The sequence below is a fragment of the Haliotis cracherodii genome, unplaced genomic scaffold (genome assembly GCF_022045235.1).
Source record: "Haliotis cracherodii isolate W230 unplaced genomic scaffold, xgHalCrac1.p SCAF_4, whole genome shotgun sequence".
In the NCBI taxonomy this organism is placed as follows: Eukaryota; Metazoa; Mollusca; class Gastropoda; order Lepetellida; family Haliotidae; genus Haliotis; species Haliotis cracherodii.
The window spans coordinates 7319353-7337869 of NW_027266297.1; the positions used below are offsets into that span (position 1 = coordinate 7319353).

Here is an 18517-nt window from a genome sequence, read left to right on the forward strand (position 1 = left end):
ACAACCCACTCACTAGTTGTTTGTGAGATTACAGTCAACCCCTCAGACCCCACTCCGAGACTTTCCTCTGGGCGAAGGACATCACCATCATGCTGGTTCCGTTAGCCAGGAAGCTGCGGATGGTGCCAGGCATCAGGCCGCGATACAGAGCCAGCACCCCGCCTCGCTCCCGCACGATGATTCTCATCCGCTCCATCACCGACACATGCCTGAAAAAAAAAGCAGACGTAAAAGTTTTCTCACTCTTCAATATGCCAAAAATGGTTAAGGTCAGTTCAGTGAGTGAGCATGGTTTTACGTCGCTTTTAGCAATATTCCAGCAATATCACAGCGGGGGTCACCAGAAATGGGCTTCACACATTGTACCCATGTCAGGAATCGAACATGGGTCTTCGGCGTGACGAGCTAACGCTTTAACCGCTAGGCTACCCGACCGCCCCCTAAGGTCAGTTCAACATCAGTTAATATTTTTTGTTTGTTGTTTACCGCCGCACTCAACAACATTCCAGCTATACAAAGGCGGTTTGTAAAGAATGGAGTCTGGACCAGACAATCCAGTAATTGATATTATAAGCAAGGATCCACACTTTCAGGGTACTATTGAGCAAGTCACAGAGCCTGACCACCTAATCCATCAACTCACTATTACAATCAGCATCTGTCCCTTGGGAACTACTCTAACCCGAAATCCTTTTGTAAAGTGAAAGATTCATAATATTTACACTCTGCGAGTACTTAAAACACAACACCGTAGGTTTTTTTCTGTTGTGATGTCTATTTTGAACATTGTATTCGATTACTGGTACCCACCAAATTTCAGTCTTTCAGAAAAATAATTTTGCCGTTAAATCAAAGATGGCTATTCAGCTGCCATACTGAATTTCAATGTTTGATGAATGGAACAAACTTGAGCCCACTTATAGTGAGTGAGTGAGTATGTTTTTTTGCCACTTTTAGCAATATTCCAGCAATATCACGACAGGGAACACCAGAAATGGGCTTCACACATTGTACACATTAGGTGAATCAAACCCTGGTCTTCGGCGTGACGAGCAAACGCTTTAACCACTAGGCTACCCGACTGCCCCTAGCCCACTTATATTAACAAACATCCACAAAATTTCATCTGAAGCCATGAGAGAGAGAGAGAGAGAGAGAGAGAGAGAGAGAGAGAGTTTGATTTTACGCTGCTTTTATTTTAGCAATGTTCCAGCAATATCACGGCGGGGTACACCAGAAATGGGCTTCACACATTGTACCCATGTCAGGAATCGAACCCAGGTCTTCGGCGTGATGAGTGAATGCTTTAACCGCTACCCGACCACCCCTGAAGCCATGAAGCCATTTCAGAGAAAAAGTCCAAAGTGTATGGAGGCCAATGGACGGCCTCCGATAACATAAGCCAACTGACCTGCCATAGTCACACTGCACCTGGCACTTCATGTACTCCAGGGGCCAAACAATCCACCACGCCAGTGTCGCCGCAATGCCAGATGTAAGGAATGGACCAATCAGGGGCTTCTTGAAGTGTTCAGGGAAGTGTCGCCTTCCTGAATCCACCAACATAAAGTAGGTACACATCAGCCCCATCGTCCGACACCAGGTCACCCCGAAGCCCTAGGTGTTGGGAAACAGTATGTTCATTCATAGAAATCGTGCAGGACAAAAATGAGTGAGTGCCTGACAGTGAGTGAGTGAGAGAGAGTGTAGGAGTGAGCATCTTCCCGAGGCAAGGGAGTTAACTGACCTCGAAGTCCAGTTTCCACCCTTGCCGAACTACGCTGTAATTATGGTGTTATATTTTGGCTCGAATAACAAGTCTATGCATAGTCCAATCCCTTGCCGAACTACGCTGGAATCTGCACGGCATTTTACGAACCGGATGTCAATTTTTATTGGACTATGCATAGACTCGTTAGTCCAGCCAATTGGACTTTTATAGTCAGTTAACTCCCTTGCCTGGGGAAGATGAGTATTGAGAGTTGGAGTGAGCACAATTTGATGAATGGATACACATATAGACTTACCGTGTACACCTTGCTGAGCTTCCACTTCTGATTTGTCTGTCCTCGTACCTAGTCCAAAAAATGATATAGAAATAGTGACAATACATATAGAATCATTAAAAGAAGCCTCGTAACAACATATTGGAGATCCAGATCAGCCATGCTTCTGACCCATACAATGTGGGACCACATATTGCTTACTCAGCATCGACCCGTGAAGATCCGGGGTAGAATAGGTCTTCAGCAACCCATGCCTCTTATGACAACCATAGTCGCCTTTTACAGCAAGAATGTGTTGCTGAAGACCTATTCTACCCCGGATCTTCGCGGGTTCTATGCAATTGGGATACGATGACATGCATCAACCAAGTCAGCAAGCCTGACCATCCGATCCTGTTTGTCGCTTCTTACGATAAGAATAGTTGCCTTTTATGGCAAACATGGGAGAAGACCTATTCTACCCCGGATCTTCACGGGTCCCAGACTACAGTGCATTATACAGGATAGAAGTAAGAACAAACCTTGGCATATTCTAGAGGTGTTTCTATGATGGCCCTGGACGTGGACGCGATGGCACCTGCTCCCAGCACCCGGCTGTTGACACAACACAAGCATCATGCAGACTCAGACAGCACAAAACACACTCAGAAACATTTACATGAAAAGAAGGACCGACCAATTTAATTAATTCTTTCTACATATTATACTAAACAAAACAGGTAGTGCCAATCCACTGATGCTCACCTGGCTCTAGGCCTGGGACCCATGGGACCACAAGACTACCCGGACTTGTGGCTGGTCACGTGATTTTGTTTAATGGCAAAAGTTATCTAGATCTCCAGTTACACTATAAGTGACTCATGTTTGTATTTCTTTCTGACTATACACGCATTTCTTCTGACTTCTATACGTTTGAGGGGGCATGGGTGTCCCAGTCGTCTAAGGGGCCGAGATTCGCTGTGCAGAGTTGCGTCCCTTAGGCAGGCCAGAAACCTATGATTGTGAGTTCGAATCCCGGTTCGCCCCCAATTATGTTCCTAGGTTTGTCAGCACTATACCTGTGCTCGTGGGTTTCACCAAAGGGTAAAAGTCTGAGACCTGCATCACCCACATTAAGCTGACACGCCGTCATAAGACTGGAATACTGTTAAAAGCTCACTCACTCACTCTTTACATTTACATAAAGATACAAATTCAGTCGACTTCAGTATGCATGACCAGATCGTTTTATACATGCATTTTAAGTCTAAAGACATTTTGTCAGGGATATGGTCAAACTGTCCCCTATCGGACATTGTGTATCTCTTGAGACCTAAAGCGGGTACCCAGGTAGGGTCGGGTAATAGTGGGGTGGGTACCCAGGTTGTAAATCTGGACTCATCCCAGCCCTAATTGGTAAGTCTAATGTTCTATGGATGATTTATGCAATCATTTTGAATCATCTTCTTCTACGTCTAGGTTACTGTCATTCATAACAAACATTACTTGTTACTACATGTATAACAAAATTACATTTCATGTGGTACATGTACAAGCATGTGTTTATTAACCATTATTACGTAACGTGTTGGTCATCAGCAATATATACCTGTAGAATGCTCAGGATCTCAGATCCCAACATCAGCAGCATATCGAGGGTTCACTGTATCTTTAGTATCTTTATCAATTTGTTTTCATAAAGTGGGTTTTCATTCTCTATATTTTTCTAATGCTAAATCTGAATTCAAATGAATTGCTGCACTTCACAATGTTTCAGAATCCGAGACTGAGCAGTTGTCATCAAGAAGATTCCTTGACTTTTGCTTGACATCATCCGAAAGAGAAGAAGTTAACGGACAACGTGCCATGCCACAAGCTCAGTGGGGCCTTCAGGCCTGGTGAGATAGAAATCAATGTTAAACTGATTAACAGGTGAACTCTTTGCTGGAGCGGATGCAACAGAATAAACATAGGCAAATTGTCAAGGTGACAATAAATATTGAGATGGAAGGTTAGATCAGAACGTGTTGTGTGTGGGGAATGTAACTGTGGCAGACAGTTCTGTACAACAAGTAGAGTAATGGTGGCCCATACATACAATACAACACAGTACAAGCTATATCGGTGAAAACACATGTGAATAATAACAGAAACTGTTCAACCACCAGCTTACACAGATTCTCTAATATTTCAATCCTGGCTAAAAATAGCATAAACTTCACAGTGTCCCCTAGCCTATATGTTTCTGTCCTGCAATATCCCATCTTCAATCTCTAAATTATTAACAAATGATTTAGTGTTGCGATTCACCTGCGAAAATAAAAAATATCCACTAATGAAATAAAAGTACTGTATCTTGATACAAATCATATCACCCTCATAGTACTAGGATGCGTATCATATCGCGCCCCTACTGTATCATATCGCGCCCCCACCATATCATATCGTGACCCCACCATATCATATCGCGCCCGCACTATATCATATCGTGACCCCACCATATCATATCGTGACCCCACCATATTATTTCACCTCTAAGCGATGAAAATCAAACTGGTCTGTCCACAGAAGATAACATGTTTTCAATAGTTCATAGTTTAAGCAAGGTTTTATGACACATCTTCATTTAAAAATCATTTCATTCTATAAAAATAAATAATTTCAAAAAGTATCTATTTCATTTTTGTTTTTGATTTTAAGCAATGTCTGAGAGTGAAATAATGACTTCCATCCCCTACTACAAGAGAAGCTACTACTGACAGCTGCACGCCTCCCGATCCCGGCACCTCGTACCGCCAGCCAGGCGTGTCCATCAACGTGTACCTGGAATCCAAACCGTGTTGATTGGTCAGAATGATTGTCCGCAAAGATAAGGAAATACATGAAGTTATAACATAGCTTGTTTCTTTGTTTAACTCTGCCTTCAGCAATATTCCAGCCATATGACAGTGGCGGGTAAATAATCAAGTCTGGGCCAGACATTCCAGTGATTGATATTATGAGCAACAATCCCCGTCCTTTGGTACGATGACATGCTTTCAACCAAGTCTCTGAGTCTGACTATCTGATGCAGCTGCCTCTTAAGACCTGCATGGGTTGCTATAGGGACTAATTAGCTGAAGCAGTGGTACATTTAGAGGATATTTTGATGAGTAATCAATTAGAGAGTGCCTCATCACATTTTTCAGTGATAAACTAATGTTTTTCAGCAGCTTCTTAAAACAAAAGCTGCCATTAACATATTTTGATTTCTTGAAAAACGGTATGCCATTTGACGTTTTTAAAATATGTTGTTCCAAATAACACTTACATGCCCTCGAAAACAGCAAACTGTGTTGACCGGTAGATTCCAGACCCCCACAGGGGAGGGATACAGCCCCTGGCAGAACAAAAACAGTATATGTTACCATGGCAAAGAGGTTATAGCGGTAACCATGGCAACTGGTCTGCACACCTGTACCAGCTGTCTCAGGTAGCAAAACACGTATCACAGTGCATACAGTCAAACCCTGTTATCTCAAACCTAGTGACAGTTCACCTACCTGTACAACCCTCAGACTCCCTGTGTCTTGAGGGTCTGTAGAATCTTGACAGTCTGCCTACCTGTACAACCCTCGGACTCCCTGTGTCTTGAGTGTCTGTAGAATCATGACAGTCTGCCTACCTGTACAACCCTCGGACTCCCTGTGTCTTGAGTGTCTGTGTAGAATCATGACAGTCTGCCTATCTGTACAACCCTCGGACTCCCTGTGTCTTGAGTGTCTGTGTAGAATCATGACAGTCTGCCTACCTGTACAACCCTCGGATTCCCTATGTCTTGAGTGTCTGTGTAGAATCATGACAGTCTGCCTACCTGTACAACCCTCGGACTCCCTGTGTCTTGAGCGTCTGTAGAATCATGACAGTCTGCCTACCTATACAACCCTCGGACTCCCTGTGTCTTGAGTGTCTGTAGAATCATGACAGTTTGCCTACCTGTACAACCCTCGGACTCCCTGTGTCTTGAGTGTCTGTAGAATCATGACAGTCTGCCTACCTGTACAACCCTCGGACTCCCTGTGTCTTGAGTGTCTGTGTAGAATCATGACAGTCTGCCTACCTGTACAACCCTCGGACTCCCTGTGTCTTGAGTGTCTGTAGAATCATGACAGTCTGCCTACCTGTACAACCCTTGAACTCCCTGTGTCTTGAGTGTCTGTAGAATCATGACAGTCTGCCTACCTGTACAACCCTCGGACTCCCTGTGTCTTGAGTGTCTGTGCAAACGTCTGTATCATGTTTGTTTTCTCAAATCCCACCTGGGCCTGCATCTTCGTCTTGAGCGTGTCGAACGGATGCCCCACACAAACATTTGTGATGCCATACAGAACTCCCACTGTGATCAAGAGAACACAATGGCAAGATGATTAAGCCAGATACTCCTTCACAGATTTTGTGAAGCAAGTCAGACACAGGAGAGAGGATGTACCTTAAGATTCAATTTGAGCAACAGAGCTTTTGTTACCAGTGTAGGGACTCTAAATATTCATGACAAGATTTGGCTAACTAAACCTGTTCCTATTTATTGGTCTTGTTATAAGTGAATACAGGTTACTTCAACAAGGCCTTAAAATGAGTTTTTAGTTATACTTATTACTACATTGTAACATGAATTGGGAAACTTTTGGTACAAAATTGTGACATTTTTAATGACATTTGCTAGTGCCAAACATCGGCCTCTGAGGAGGTCTAGATAAAATGTCACTGAGTGAAAACAGCACTGAGCAAAAACAGCACCAACAAAGCGATAACGGCACCTTATTTTCTTTTACCTTGCTCCTGAAATAAATTAAATAAAATACACGGTCACTTGCAAACACCAATAATTGTGAAATGTTAACAATAACTGTCGAAGACAAGACAATGAAAATGTAAATAAATCATATATTCCTCAACATAACATAGTAAAGCATGTCAATAAAGCATATACAACTTCATTAATCGTTCTTATCGTTATTAAAAATAGAGGTGCCGTTTTCGCCCAAGAAATCGGTGACGTTTTGCTGAGGTGGCGTTGTTGACTGCACCCACTGAAGCAGAAAAGTGATACAAGTTTCCTAAAATACTGGACTATATATAAACAGTACCCTGAAGCAGAACAGTTATATTACTGAAACACCGGACCCACACGTATAAACAAACGTCTATTTATAATTAATCTATACACATGGCTCCGGTGTTTCAGTGATATCCCTATGCTGTAGGTGCCTATGGCCCAGCTAGCGAGCAAATTAGCAGGTGCCCTGGCATGCATATGAAATATGCCATTAAATTCACGCAGTGTCAGCTGATTATTGTGATTTGAATTTTACCTCCAAGCCCTATGGCCCCTTCTCTTATCCAACTCGCTCTCTCTTCATTATGTGTCATACTGTTATCAGCTGTGGTCACTGTACGTGCTGTTAGAGGTCGCAATGCCACTCCACCAATGACCCCGCCCACTTTACATAAATACTAAAATTGGGAACTTTCGAGCGAAAAGGAAGTGCGGTTTTAAAAATAGACACATATCAATATCCATTTTGTAAAATTATAAATGTAATATTTCGCAAGGAGATTAAATAAATACACCGGAAATTGTATTCCTTTCCGTGTGTATTGTTTACACATAGATATTCAAACTCTCAATTCGTATAACTTGAGTGACTTTGTTTTTCTTTGCACCGTCAGAAATATGGCGGGAGAAGACGAAGTTTCTCAAGTTGTCGAGGAGGAAATCCAGTCTCAGACAACTGAACAATCTGGATCTGACCGGCTATTTAAGCTACCCTTATCTAGAATCAAGCACATTATTAAATCGGACCCAGATGTGTCACTAGCTAGCCAGGAAGCTGTGGTGTCTTTGGCGAAAGCAGCGGTATTTGTTTTGTGTTCGGTTTTCGATCATTTCTAAACAGTGACAATTTGAGCTTGTTTGATACGCAGTCTTCATATTATCATTATTTCTACAGTATACAAACAGAGACCGTGAAATATATTTTATTTTAATTTCTATTTCATGGTCACTGATAGAACCTAGAAATGCTAATTACGTTACGAGGCATTTAGATCTGTATGTTGTATTTAGTATAAAAAAGTAAACAGTTAAAGGCAAGGTACCGCCCATTATTACATGGGTGAGTGGGTCACAGGTTTTGATGCACTAATGTACTCAAATTAATTACCTTGGCCTTGTCTCATTTATGGCCATCAACCCGAGGCAAGGGAGTTAACTGACATGAATACATCGCTGGGAATCATAGAGTTTTATTTGGCTGGACTTATGAGTCTATTCATAGTTTAATCAAAATCCTGAAAACATATCAACATCCTGTTCATTAATAACATGGGAACTGCAGTGCCGAATTCGTTCGATTGCAGGATTTGGAGAGCGTGCCAACCTCTGCCAACGACTACATCTGCGACAATCTTGATCCAATTTAGAAATTTGTTATTGTTTCAGGAACTCTTCATTCAGATGTTAGCCAAGGATGCTGCAACAAAGACACTGCAGGGGAAGAGGAAAACACTACAGAGAAAAGACTTAGGTGTGTCTTCTGAAAAGGGTTTTTAATTGCACTGTTGGGGGGAGTCAGAACAGATACTACAGACATGTACCCAGGACTCATGTCTGTATACACAAATTTACTTTACCAAAATCAAAGTACAGGATTGTATCCTAGCACAGCAGTATGAACAGTAAGTCTATTTTATTCCCTCTTGAAGTTTTTTTTCACAAGGTGCCAAACTGTCTCCTTCGCGTATGCCAGACCCAGGAGAATTGAATCAGAACATATCTTCAGAAACAGGAATCACTGTTTAATATTTCAGTGTGAAGTTTATAAAAAGTGGTATTTTCATTGCAGTGAACATGACACTTGATATTTCACTGCATCGACCATAACACTTTGACGAACTATTGTCATTCAAGAGTTACCTCCCTGCAAATTGTCTCCCTTTATTGTAAGTGTCTGGCTCCGCACACAGAAACTGTTGACTTCCTTTTTACATTAGTTCCACATTCCACTGTTGGTTTTGTTTATGATCTTATCCAAATAAAGGAATTAGTGACCTGAAATATGTTATTTTACTTTTGTTTATATTAGTTAGGATTTTGCAAGCTAGCAACTACCTTTTTTAAGTCACAATTACAAGGGATAGTGAAACGCCCCTGCATGTTAAAGTACAGAGAATTTACGTTTCAATTTGTAATGAAAAATATAATTGTAGACAACTACACTACTCTGATGGTGGGATACTATCTCCAGGAGAGAGACATAGTTATAATCTCTGCCCTATTAACAAATGAAGTTTTGTGTTGAAGTTATAGATTTGAACAGAAGAAACAGAAGTGGCCTTATATTTCGGTGGTTACCTCTTATATGTTCAATTTCACTAAAGTTGACTCAGACATTTTGAAAGTTCTAGATAAAGGTGTGCTACTGTTGCAGCACAAGTCCTTATAATGATAACATATAGTAAAACCCTTAAAAAGGGCAATTTTCTACTAGTCCTTATGATACCTTAAGTATTGGGCAGTTTGGAAAGCGAGTGAGTAATTTTGCTAAACGTCACATCAACAATCTTGCAGCTGTTCCCGGCCCAGTTTGGCAAGGACTATAGGACTAGTGCCGATGTCTAGCTATGTGGTCCGCCCGGAGAGCGGAAGGTCCAGGGTTCGATCCCGGGCCGCGTCATACAAAAAGACGTTAAAAGATTGTACTTGTTGTTACCCTGTCTGGCGCTCGGCATAAAGGGGCTAAAACAAGGACTGGTCGGCTCGGAGTCAGTATACTGTGTCTGAGTGGGGTATTCATGTTAAACTGCGGCATGGTATCTCAGTGAGCTAGCACTCTAAATCGGCATCAGTCCAGACTAGTACAAGCAGCCACACACACATATACACGCGCATGCACGTCGCTATATAAGTGCAATAATCTTGGACGCGACGTTAAACCCAATTTCACCTCACCTCTAGCTATGTGTTGGTATTTTTAGGTAATGATTTGTCTAAATATTCCTGGTTTTTAGACATGTTAGAACCAAAATTGCTAAATAAGAATGAGTGATCTGATGTAAATAACTCATCCGTGATTTCTGTTACAGATGTCATTTTGGACACAAGAGATTGCTATGCTTTCTTAGAAGGTATGAGGATTTTGTTTTTTAGCTCCTCTTGAAGTGAGCTTATGTCATGGGTCTTTGTCTGTCTCTTGCACTATTGAACATATCAATATCACATCACAACATTTTTCAACATAATGAATTATTATACCCCGCCATGAAGTGGGGTGGGGGATATAGGAACAGAGTTTGTCCGTGATTTTCAACTTAGTGCATACTACGTGAAATAGGGACAAGTTTTCTCAGAAACTGCTGAAGTTACATGAATGAAATTTTGCATGCTTATCTAAAATATACTTGTCAAGATTGTGTTTGAAAATTGGTCCTGTCAATTAAATATTTACAGAGTTATGGCTCTTGCTTCGTGATAGTGTGCAAACTATTGAAGTTGAAAGAAAGTTTGTATGCTTATCTAAGAGATACTAGTCAAGCCTTTAGCTAACAATGCAGTTAGACAATGAAGGGGTCGGGGGAATTCCAGGATTAGATCTTGTCATTCATGTCTTCCAAATCAATAATCCATTTAAGTTCAGTGTATCGGCGTCTAGCTGTGCTCTGGTCTGACTCAGGGTCTGTTTTTAGCTGTTGTATGCTTTGATAGTGAAGGTTTCTGGTTGAGTGTCCTACAGAATGAAAGTGTTTGACAACAGGTTTGTCCTTTTGGTGGTTGATATCGCCAAAGTGTTTTTGACTCTAATGCAGAAGTGTCGTTTCGTTTCTGTTGTATTGTTTCCCACATTTGGAGCAGTTTAGTAAATGGATTATGTGATGTGTGGACCGCCTCCTCGTTAAAAGATGGTACTTGTTGTTACCCTGTCTGTGCAGGTATCTGACCCAATAAGTAAGTGCCAAGACAGTCTGATGAGAGCCCCTAAGCTCGAAACTAGTCACCAATACTTCAGATTACTCTTGGGTTTTATCCAAAACCCTATTCTTATCTAACAATGCAGTTAGTTAGAGCACTGTCATAGACAAAGGAGCCATGGTTTAATTCATTTTAGTTAGTTGATTATGTTTTGCTTTAGTGATTAATTGTATCCTGTGTTCCAGGAGTCCTCGACTCATGATGAGGGGTTGCAGAGAGGAATTGGTTCAAATCCTATTCCCCCCCTTGGGAGATACAGTGCAGAGGAGCAACAGATGGACTAAAGCAAGGGAGCAGTGTGTGCCTATGAAAACATTTTCTTGCCTCTGAAGTCCATGTTATTCAGTTCAGATATATACCGACTACTAAAGGGGTCATACATTGTAAATAGTTTTTAGATGTCTTTTTAGTCAATAAATTTATTTTACAACCTTTTCGTCTGTCTTGTTGACGTGCAAGGCCGAATTCTTCAATGATTATACTAGTAAATGCAACACAAATATAGGACCATATGGCTGGAATATTGCTAAAGATAGCATTAAACAATGAACAAAACAACACAAAAATGGAATGTATGCGTAATATGGTGCTGCGCAATCCACTTTTCAGCTATATCATGGCAGCCTGTAAATAAGTAGGTAGTCGTGACAACCCAGTGACTGAATGCATAAACAGGGGAATAATGACACGGTTAGTCGTCATGCCTGACCATCTGATCCTCGTTGGTTGGCTCACAATACACTCATGGAATTCTGGGAACCCATTCTTCATGGAATCTCTACAGGACTAAGTCACACATTGCCTAGGTCATCACTGCATCCACCTGCTCCACTCTGGCAACTAGCATGCTCGGGATGTATTCTGACCCCGAAAAGGATTCAGATTAAGAACAAAGCCAGTCCTGGTTTTGGAAAGCAAGAAGTCACCCATGAAACCGTTATTTGTATTCGATCTGGAACCCTTTTTCGTAGTTCACTGTCGATGAAGTACAGTTAGGTTTTAGTGTTTAAGGAACACATTGGTACATATGTTTGAAATTAATTTCATGAATTTCTTGCCAAACGGGATGGTAAAAGTGCCCTGTAAATCTTACACTGGCTCCTGCGCACATTTAGAGATTTTTCAATTGATGATCAATGGGTATGGCTCTCGGATAAAGGACGAACGAATCAATATTGTAAATGCTGCAGGTACAGTTTGGCAAGTAATAATTACATGCACTTAATGTGTCCCGATTTCAAGGGCCCTTATAATAAGAGTAGACGACACTGTTTCAGAACATGAGGCCATGTTTGATTTGTATAATAGATGATTGCTGGCAAAATAAGTTCACTTACCCCATCAGACAAAATGTAATTTTAAAGTTTATTCAGCTATTGCATTGAGTACAGAACTGGAACCCCAAAGAATAGTTTGTATTTCCCAAAACAGAACGTCATTCAATCTGCCGTTTTTGTTATCAATTTAGCCATGTATACAGTATGCTATGATATCCTTTTGCTCTTCCCCATGGATAATGTCTGCCTCTGCCGGTGAGTCTGTTGGTCGACACCCCCAGCCTGCAGGGCATTGACCCCTGCAAGCCTCTCTTCCAATCCTGCTATGGTCAGCCTCAGGTGGTACAACTTCGATTCGTACTCGTTCTTCATGTTTTGAAGTTTCTGTTGACATATGTTCGTAAATTGAACAGTGGTAAACAAATTCCATTTATATGGTGAACACTTGCAAATGTAAAGGGACATTACATGCACTAACTGCACTTATCTTGAAACCAGATCTGACCTTTCTGAAGATGTCGCTGTTGGCAGAGGATGTCTGGTTCTGGTTGCTTAGTGCATTTAGTCGCTGCAGGCGAGCCAGCTTGCCTTCGTACTGATAAGCAAAATATCATACTGAGACACACTGAATACAGTCAACGGTGTAAGTCGTCAATGAATTTATATAATAATTTGGGATAACTTGTAAAGTAATGAATAGAAAAACAGTTTTAAGAATCGCTTCTAAACTTACACTGAACACTCCGAAGAGTGTTCTGTACATTTTACAACTGTTTTCTACATATATACTCTTGCTACCTTCGCACTTATGTCTAATCCCGACTAGTCAAAACCTGACAAGTGTCGCCACACCCAAGTCCAGCTAAAACAAATTCCACTGTATTTTCCAATGACAAAAAGTTTGCACATTCTGCCATGATAAACGTATCATTATGTACAAAGCTATAAAAAAAAGAAGGCACAAATGTACTGGAGATTTATTACTATGACTACCTCTAGAGACACCCTGGACAGTTCCGCATCTTTGCTGTTCTGGAGCTGCTTCAGGTTGTCCTCAGACTCCCTCAGGTCCCTCTCTCGGTCCGCCACTTGCCGCTGCAGCAATTCACGTTCAAGGGAAGCTGGGGGGAAATGTCATCAATCATCACCAAGTAAAGTAGATATTGTGCCAGCTGATTATATTGTGTAAACGCTGACGTTTAAAAGATATCCGAAAGAATGGCCATACTGCATGGACGTGGTATCACGTGTAGTTCTGTACACATCCTAAATTGATATGTTTGTTTGTGTGTTGTTTAACGTTGCATTCAGCAATATTCCGGCTATACGACGATGGTCTGTACATAATCGAGTCTGCATCAGACAAATTAGTGATTGAGGAACGATCCACGATGCACCATTAAAGCCAGATCTCGCTAGCGCAAAACAAACTTTTTTTAGCGATAGCGGGAACTAAGATCTGATTTTAAGGAGATTGTCGGGTACAATGACACCTGTCAACCAAGTCACCGACCCAGACCACCCAGTTCACTGAGTTGCCTCTTACTGCAAGCACATCACATCCATTATAAAACTGGCTAGCCAATACTGAAATCGCAATGGGGGTGTCTAGCAAAGGCAAACACTTCGTAACCCGTTATTCTTGGTATTAGTTAATACATTTTAAGTGATACTACTATACTGGCTCTCGGTATCCACACACTTATGTATTGGGACAGATCTGTTTCGGGGAACAAGGCCCACCTTCTGTCTTTAGCCTTTCGTTGACCTTGACCATCCTCTCTTCCACCACCGCTCTCGTCTGTTGCAGCGCCTGGGCGTGGGTCTGCTTCTCCTCAGTCAGTTGCTGAATGGGTAGTATAGATGTGAACAATTCCAAAATAATCAAATAATATTGGGTTTTTTTCAGTTTTATTTTGCCCTCATACTCATGCGGAGACTGTCTAAATAATCGAATCTGCTGGAACAGACAATAAATATTCAGTGTTTGGTTTTATGATCAACGTTCCACGCGGTCGGTCACTGAGCTTGGTGTAGGGTGAGGTGAATATACTTTGAATGAGATTCTAAGTATCACTCCTGTGCCATAGGCGGATCCAGAGCTGAGCCCGGATCCCCTGGACCCCACCTCTGGATCCGCCTATGGCATAGGAGTGATACTTAAAATCTCATTCAAAGTATATTTCTGCTTTCGATTCTTGACAACGTTTATAAGTAACATTGACCCTCGTTCCACTCCGACTGGATATGTAGATAACAGATTGTCCCTTCAATACAATCCAGAACCTGGTACTCTATACACACCTTCTGCAGAACTTCTAGTGCCATGTCCTTCTCTGCTGACTGCAGTCGGAGTTGTCTGTTCTCGTCTGGAAACCGGAAACATGCACAGACACATGATGACATGGTCATTCATAATTATATAAATAATGATTACGTCTCTCTCAAAACAATAAGACCCTATCTGATCCCTGTAGTGCTACAAAATACATTTAGTCAAACCTAACTAATGTCTGGCATTTTTCTTAAGCATCCGTAAATGTTTATGTATATTGACTTAAATATCTTGTCCTGAAGAATTGTATCTTTGAATCATTAACTGAGGACCATAAAATTGTCAAACATTTCAAGTTTCAGTTTAGGAAATTTGGAACAAATCATATGCCACTGTCCTACCCTCAACACTGTAAAGTGAATGTTGTGTAATCGCTGGAAATGCAATGTACACCAGCCTGTCTCACAGTCCCCGAACCATATTGTTTTCCCTTCGCCCAGCCGTTTCTGTAATGGTACAGATTTAAATGAGCAAGTCCAGATTTTTCCACAGGTTTTTTCTCCCAGCACACTAGGGCTCCCTTTCCATTGTTTTGTTCCTGACATCTGCCAGGGAACAATTAGGACTATAAGCTAATAATTATAAAATGACTGAAATACCTTCCAAAGTACAAATTCTGTCCAGATGCCTGCTAGAGTTCTTGACCAGTTCGTGAACAGCGTCCAGTTCTGAAATAACATTCCTTGATATGAAACGTATAACCACAATATAGGTAGTGTCTGTTTTGGGTAAAAGCTTTCAGACCACTAGACCTTAAAAACATTGTTATATGACAGTATACAGACAATATCCACATTGTTAGGATTATTATAATTATGAGATACAAATACTTTGTTTTCTATGGGTAAAACATAAACACTGGGATCAAATATATACAAATGGAATAGGATTTCCAGGTTTTTGCTGTTTATTTGGGTTTTTTTATCCAACCCTTGAGAAAAGAAGAAGTTGACCTTGTATAGAATTTGAGTTCCGAGTGCTTCTGAGAAAAACAAACATCTAATAACAGTCATCAGAATCATATATAGTTTGCCTCAAATATTATATGTTTTGACAATGACGAAATTTCGGCCCCGTGAAGATTTCGGGGTAGAATAGGTCTTCAGAAACCCATGCTTGCCGTAAAAGGTGACTATGCTTGTCGTAAAAGGCGACTAACGGGATCGGGTGGTCAGGCTCGCTGACTTGGTTGATGCATGTCATCGATCCAAATTGCGTTGATCGATGCTCATGATATCAATCACTCGATTATTTACAGACCGCCGTCATATAGCTGGAATATTCCTGAGTGCGGCGTTAAACAACAAACCAACCAACGACGAAATTTCGACCTTATTATTTCCTAAATAATTTCCAAGGTACATGATGTGATACAACACAGTGTTACTGTGATCATCTGTGACATCCAATGTTATCATCTGAAACTGGGTGTGAAGGCAAGCATAGCGTATATTTTAATTACCGAGATTCAATGTCCAATATTGTGCATGTGAAGCTCCATACCATTTTTGATTTTCTGATTTCTGTCTGTCAATCGATGTCTCTCCTGATCAGCCGCCCGAACATCTTCCCTCAACTCATTGCGTTCCTTAAGAAGACCCTGGAAGCTCTGGAATAAATGAAGTATTGTTACATAGAAATAAAAGATTTTATAATTTGTTCTATGGTGTTGGGTCGCCTTTATTTGTGTCTATGTTCCAAACGTAATTGGTGATTGATTTTATACATGTGTATAGAATTAAAGCATGTGATCCGCAGCCATGTGTTTGTCCTTTCATGGTATGTTTCTTGAAACTCTCACATCATGTATGTCAGTAGTGTTTTAATTATATATTAAGTGCAAAATATTTATCATTATATAAGTCACGGTGTCCCAAAACATTCAAAGTTAGATGCTACAAAAAGTACTAGATTCCTTGCAGTTATATAAATATATGCCGGATAAAAGAAAGTATACACCCAAGAAATGGTTATTTGTTGGCTTGTATTTCTACGACTATCATAGTTAAAACTGTGTTTGGGATCCAAAGTTTGCAGTGTTTCGGCGACTTTTTGCAGCCTAGTAACGTTTGATAACGTTAATTTCTTTTGCGTCAAATCCAATTTTCCAGTGTATTCCTTCTTTTGCCCGCCAGTTTATTTCTACTTTTAATAGCAAAAAAAACATTACTTACTCATCTAGCTGGTATAAATTATTGAATTTTTTATTTTATATTATTAAGTAGTAAGGCATATGTTCGGACATCAAGTTGCTTACATAATATGTGTTGCGTGATCCAGCGGAAAGTTTTGGTACTTTCAATGAGTGAGTATGGTTTTACGCTGCTTTTAGCAATATCCCAGCAATACCACGGCGGGGAACACCAGAAATGTGCTTCACACATTGTACCCATGTCGAGAATCGAACCCGGGTCTTCGGCGTGACGAGCGAACGCTATAACCATTAAGCTACCCAACTGCCCCTGTTACCGTTAATAACATCAGTCACCAAATATGAGATATCTATCTGAGAGAGTATGTACTTGGACCCAAAACGCAAACATCACAGAAACAACAGACATATATAAGTTAGCAACCTTGCAGTGCGGCCATTGAGGGGTACTGAAGAACGTTATGAAAATTTAAAACAAAATCAGGTAACTGTTTAATGGCTTAGTGTCCGATATATTCATGAAAAACAAAAGCTCTTAATTCCCACAATATTCAGTGAGTTGGATTGGGCTTAACGATGCATTTAACAGCATTTTCAGTTTCATGGCGCGTCAGCTTTATTACAGGAGGAAAGCCCAAAGGTAGGCAGGTCTTAGACGTTTTCCACTTTTGTGAAACCTTCGAGCACAGGTATGGTGCTGACAAACGAAGGATCATAAAGACAATCAGAATTAATCTTCAATATGGCGTCCAGGAAGGGCACAATTTAAGGCAAGTATGATCTGTGCGAAATGAACTTTTTTGACTTTCTTACTCATATTGCCAGTGTGATCAGAAAACAGTTGAAAGACAAACTCTGGTTGAACATCATAAGTATCGGTCCTATCGAGCTTCGGTCTTCAAGCAGTTGGGTAGCTTAATGGTTATAGCGTTCGCTCGTCACGCCGAAGACCCGGGTTCGATTCCCGACATGGGTACAATGTGTGAAGCCCCTTGCTGGTGTCCCCCGCCGTGATATTGCTGAAATATTGCCAAAAGCGGCGTTAAACCATACTCACTCACTCCCTTATATTCAGCTTACGTAAGTATAATGGCTACACGTACATAACTCTAGGCCTAATGAAGTATCTGTATAATCTCATGATACACATTTTAAGGACCAGCATCCACCCATTTTTCTTCTAATCTAAAATATAATGGCACTGTAGTGTTCTTATATCTTTGACAGGGACTATGCACCGTGATCAATTGCCTTTTTCTGGTCTAAAACGTGTATGTACTACCTGTGTGTGGAACTATGAAATTCCCTCTTTGTAGATCTATATACATATGGTAATCATGCATCAACTGTTAGATTGGTATACATGACATGAGTTCTATGAGATGGCAGAACAAAGTAATAGGGTTTAAACTGTTTGAATCCCACTTTCTAGCAGAGTGCCAGAACGTAGCCTAAAGCCGAGTACCGTAGCTATTGATGTAACGGTTCGTCATCAGTCAAATAGAATAACATTTAAACATCACCACGTTGACTTCTTTTAACTCACTGTATGCCATCTATCAAATGATTGCAAGAGTGTTTCAGTATTCAAGTGTTTGATCTGAGTGTTGCCGTTCAACATGGTCTGGTTCATGGACATTGTATAAGAGCACCTGCGATGCGTCGTCTGCTAGCCAATACTTCCTCAAAGGGACGTAACTCTAAACCGGAAGTTGTACTGTTTACATGCCGCTATCGGTGGCTTGGTCTGGAGCTAGTGAT

The 18517-nt window shown here is 41.0% G+C and overlaps 3 protein-coding genes across 3 annotated transcripts; 1 reads left to right on the top strand and 2 right to left on the bottom strand.

The window, feature by feature from the left end:
* Positions 1 to 7449, bottom strand: LOC139480263 (mitochondrial substrate carrier family protein S-like). The gene is made up of 8 exons (XM_071263315.1): positions 7337 to 7449; positions 6207 to 6360; positions 5296 to 5364; positions 4746 to 4808; positions 2528 to 2600; positions 2028 to 2075; positions 1412 to 1617; positions 1 to 209 (listed from the first exon to the last, which is right to left on the bottom strand). Exons 1-8 carry the CDS (start codon positions 7392 to 7394, stop codon positions 35 to 37), a joined length of 846 nt encoding a protein of 281 aa, XP_071119416.1. The 5' UTR covers positions 7395 to 7449; the 3' UTR covers positions 1 to 34.
* Positions 7450 to 7697: 248 nt separating this feature from the next.
* Positions 7698 to 11426, top strand: LOC139480185 (DNA polymerase epsilon subunit 4-like). Its single transcript, XM_071263216.1, has 4 exons — positions 7698 to 7881; positions 8467 to 8551; positions 10110 to 10151; positions 11178 to 11426. The coding sequence occupies exons 1-4, from the start codon at positions 7699 to 7701 to the stop codon at positions 11192 to 11194; spliced, it is 327 nt and encodes a 108-aa protein (XP_071119317.1). The 5' UTR covers position 7698; the 3' UTR covers positions 11195 to 11426.
* Positions 11427 to 12476: 1050 nt separating this feature from the next.
* Positions 12477 to 18395, bottom strand: LOC139478468 (coiled-coil domain-containing protein 152-like). The gene is made up of 8 exons (XM_071260937.1): positions 18303 to 18395; positions 16108 to 16213; positions 15204 to 15272; positions 14574 to 14638; positions 14013 to 14115; positions 13263 to 13390; positions 12775 to 12864; positions 12477 to 12653 (listed from the first exon to the last, which is right to left on the bottom strand). Exons 1-8 carry the CDS (start codon positions 18393 to 18395, stop codon positions 12477 to 12479), a joined length of 831 nt encoding a protein of 276 aa, XP_071117038.1.
* Between the last annotated feature and the right edge of the window lie 122 nt (positions 18396 to 18517).

Excerpts from the sequence above, each read along its gene's own strand:
- LOC139480263 (XM_071263315.1), bottom strand. The coding sequence starts at position 7,394 with ATGACACATAATGAAGAGAGAGCGAGTTGGATAAGAGAAGGGGCCATA. Across the intron at positions 6,361-7,336 it reads AGGGGCCATAGGGCTTGGAG|TGGGAGTTCTGTATGGCATC; the intron begins GTAAAATTCAAA and ends TCTTGATCACAG. Across the intron at positions 2,076-2,527 it reads CACCTCTAGAATATGCCAAG|GTACGAGGACAGACAAATCA; the intron begins GTTTGTTCTTAC and ends TTTTTGGACTAG.
- LOC139480185 (XM_071263216.1), top strand. The coding sequence starts at position 7,699 with ATGGCGGGAGAAGACGAAGTTTCTCAAGTTGTCGAGGAGGAAATCCAG. Across the intron at positions 7,882-8,466 it reads TGTCTTTGGCGAAAGCAGCG|GAACTCTTCATTCAGATGTT; the intron begins GTATTTGTTTTG and ends TTATTGTTTCAG. Across the intron at positions 8,552-10,109 it reads ACTACAGAGAAAAGACTTAG|ATGTCATTTTGGACACAAGA; the intron begins GTGTGTCTTCTG and ends TTTCTGTTACAG.
- LOC139478468 (XM_071260937.1), bottom strand. The coding sequence starts at position 18,395 with ATGTCCATGAACCAGACCATGTTGAACGGCAACACTCAGATCAAACAC. Across the intron at positions 14,639-15,203 it reads CAGAATTTGTACTTTGGAAG|ACGAGAACAGACAACTCCGA; the intron begins GTATTTCAGTCA and ends TCCGGTTTCCAG. Across the intron at positions 14,116-14,573 it reads CACTAGAAGTTCTGCAGAAG|CAACTGACTGAGGAGAAGCA; the intron begins GTGTGTATAGAG and ends CTACCCATTCAG.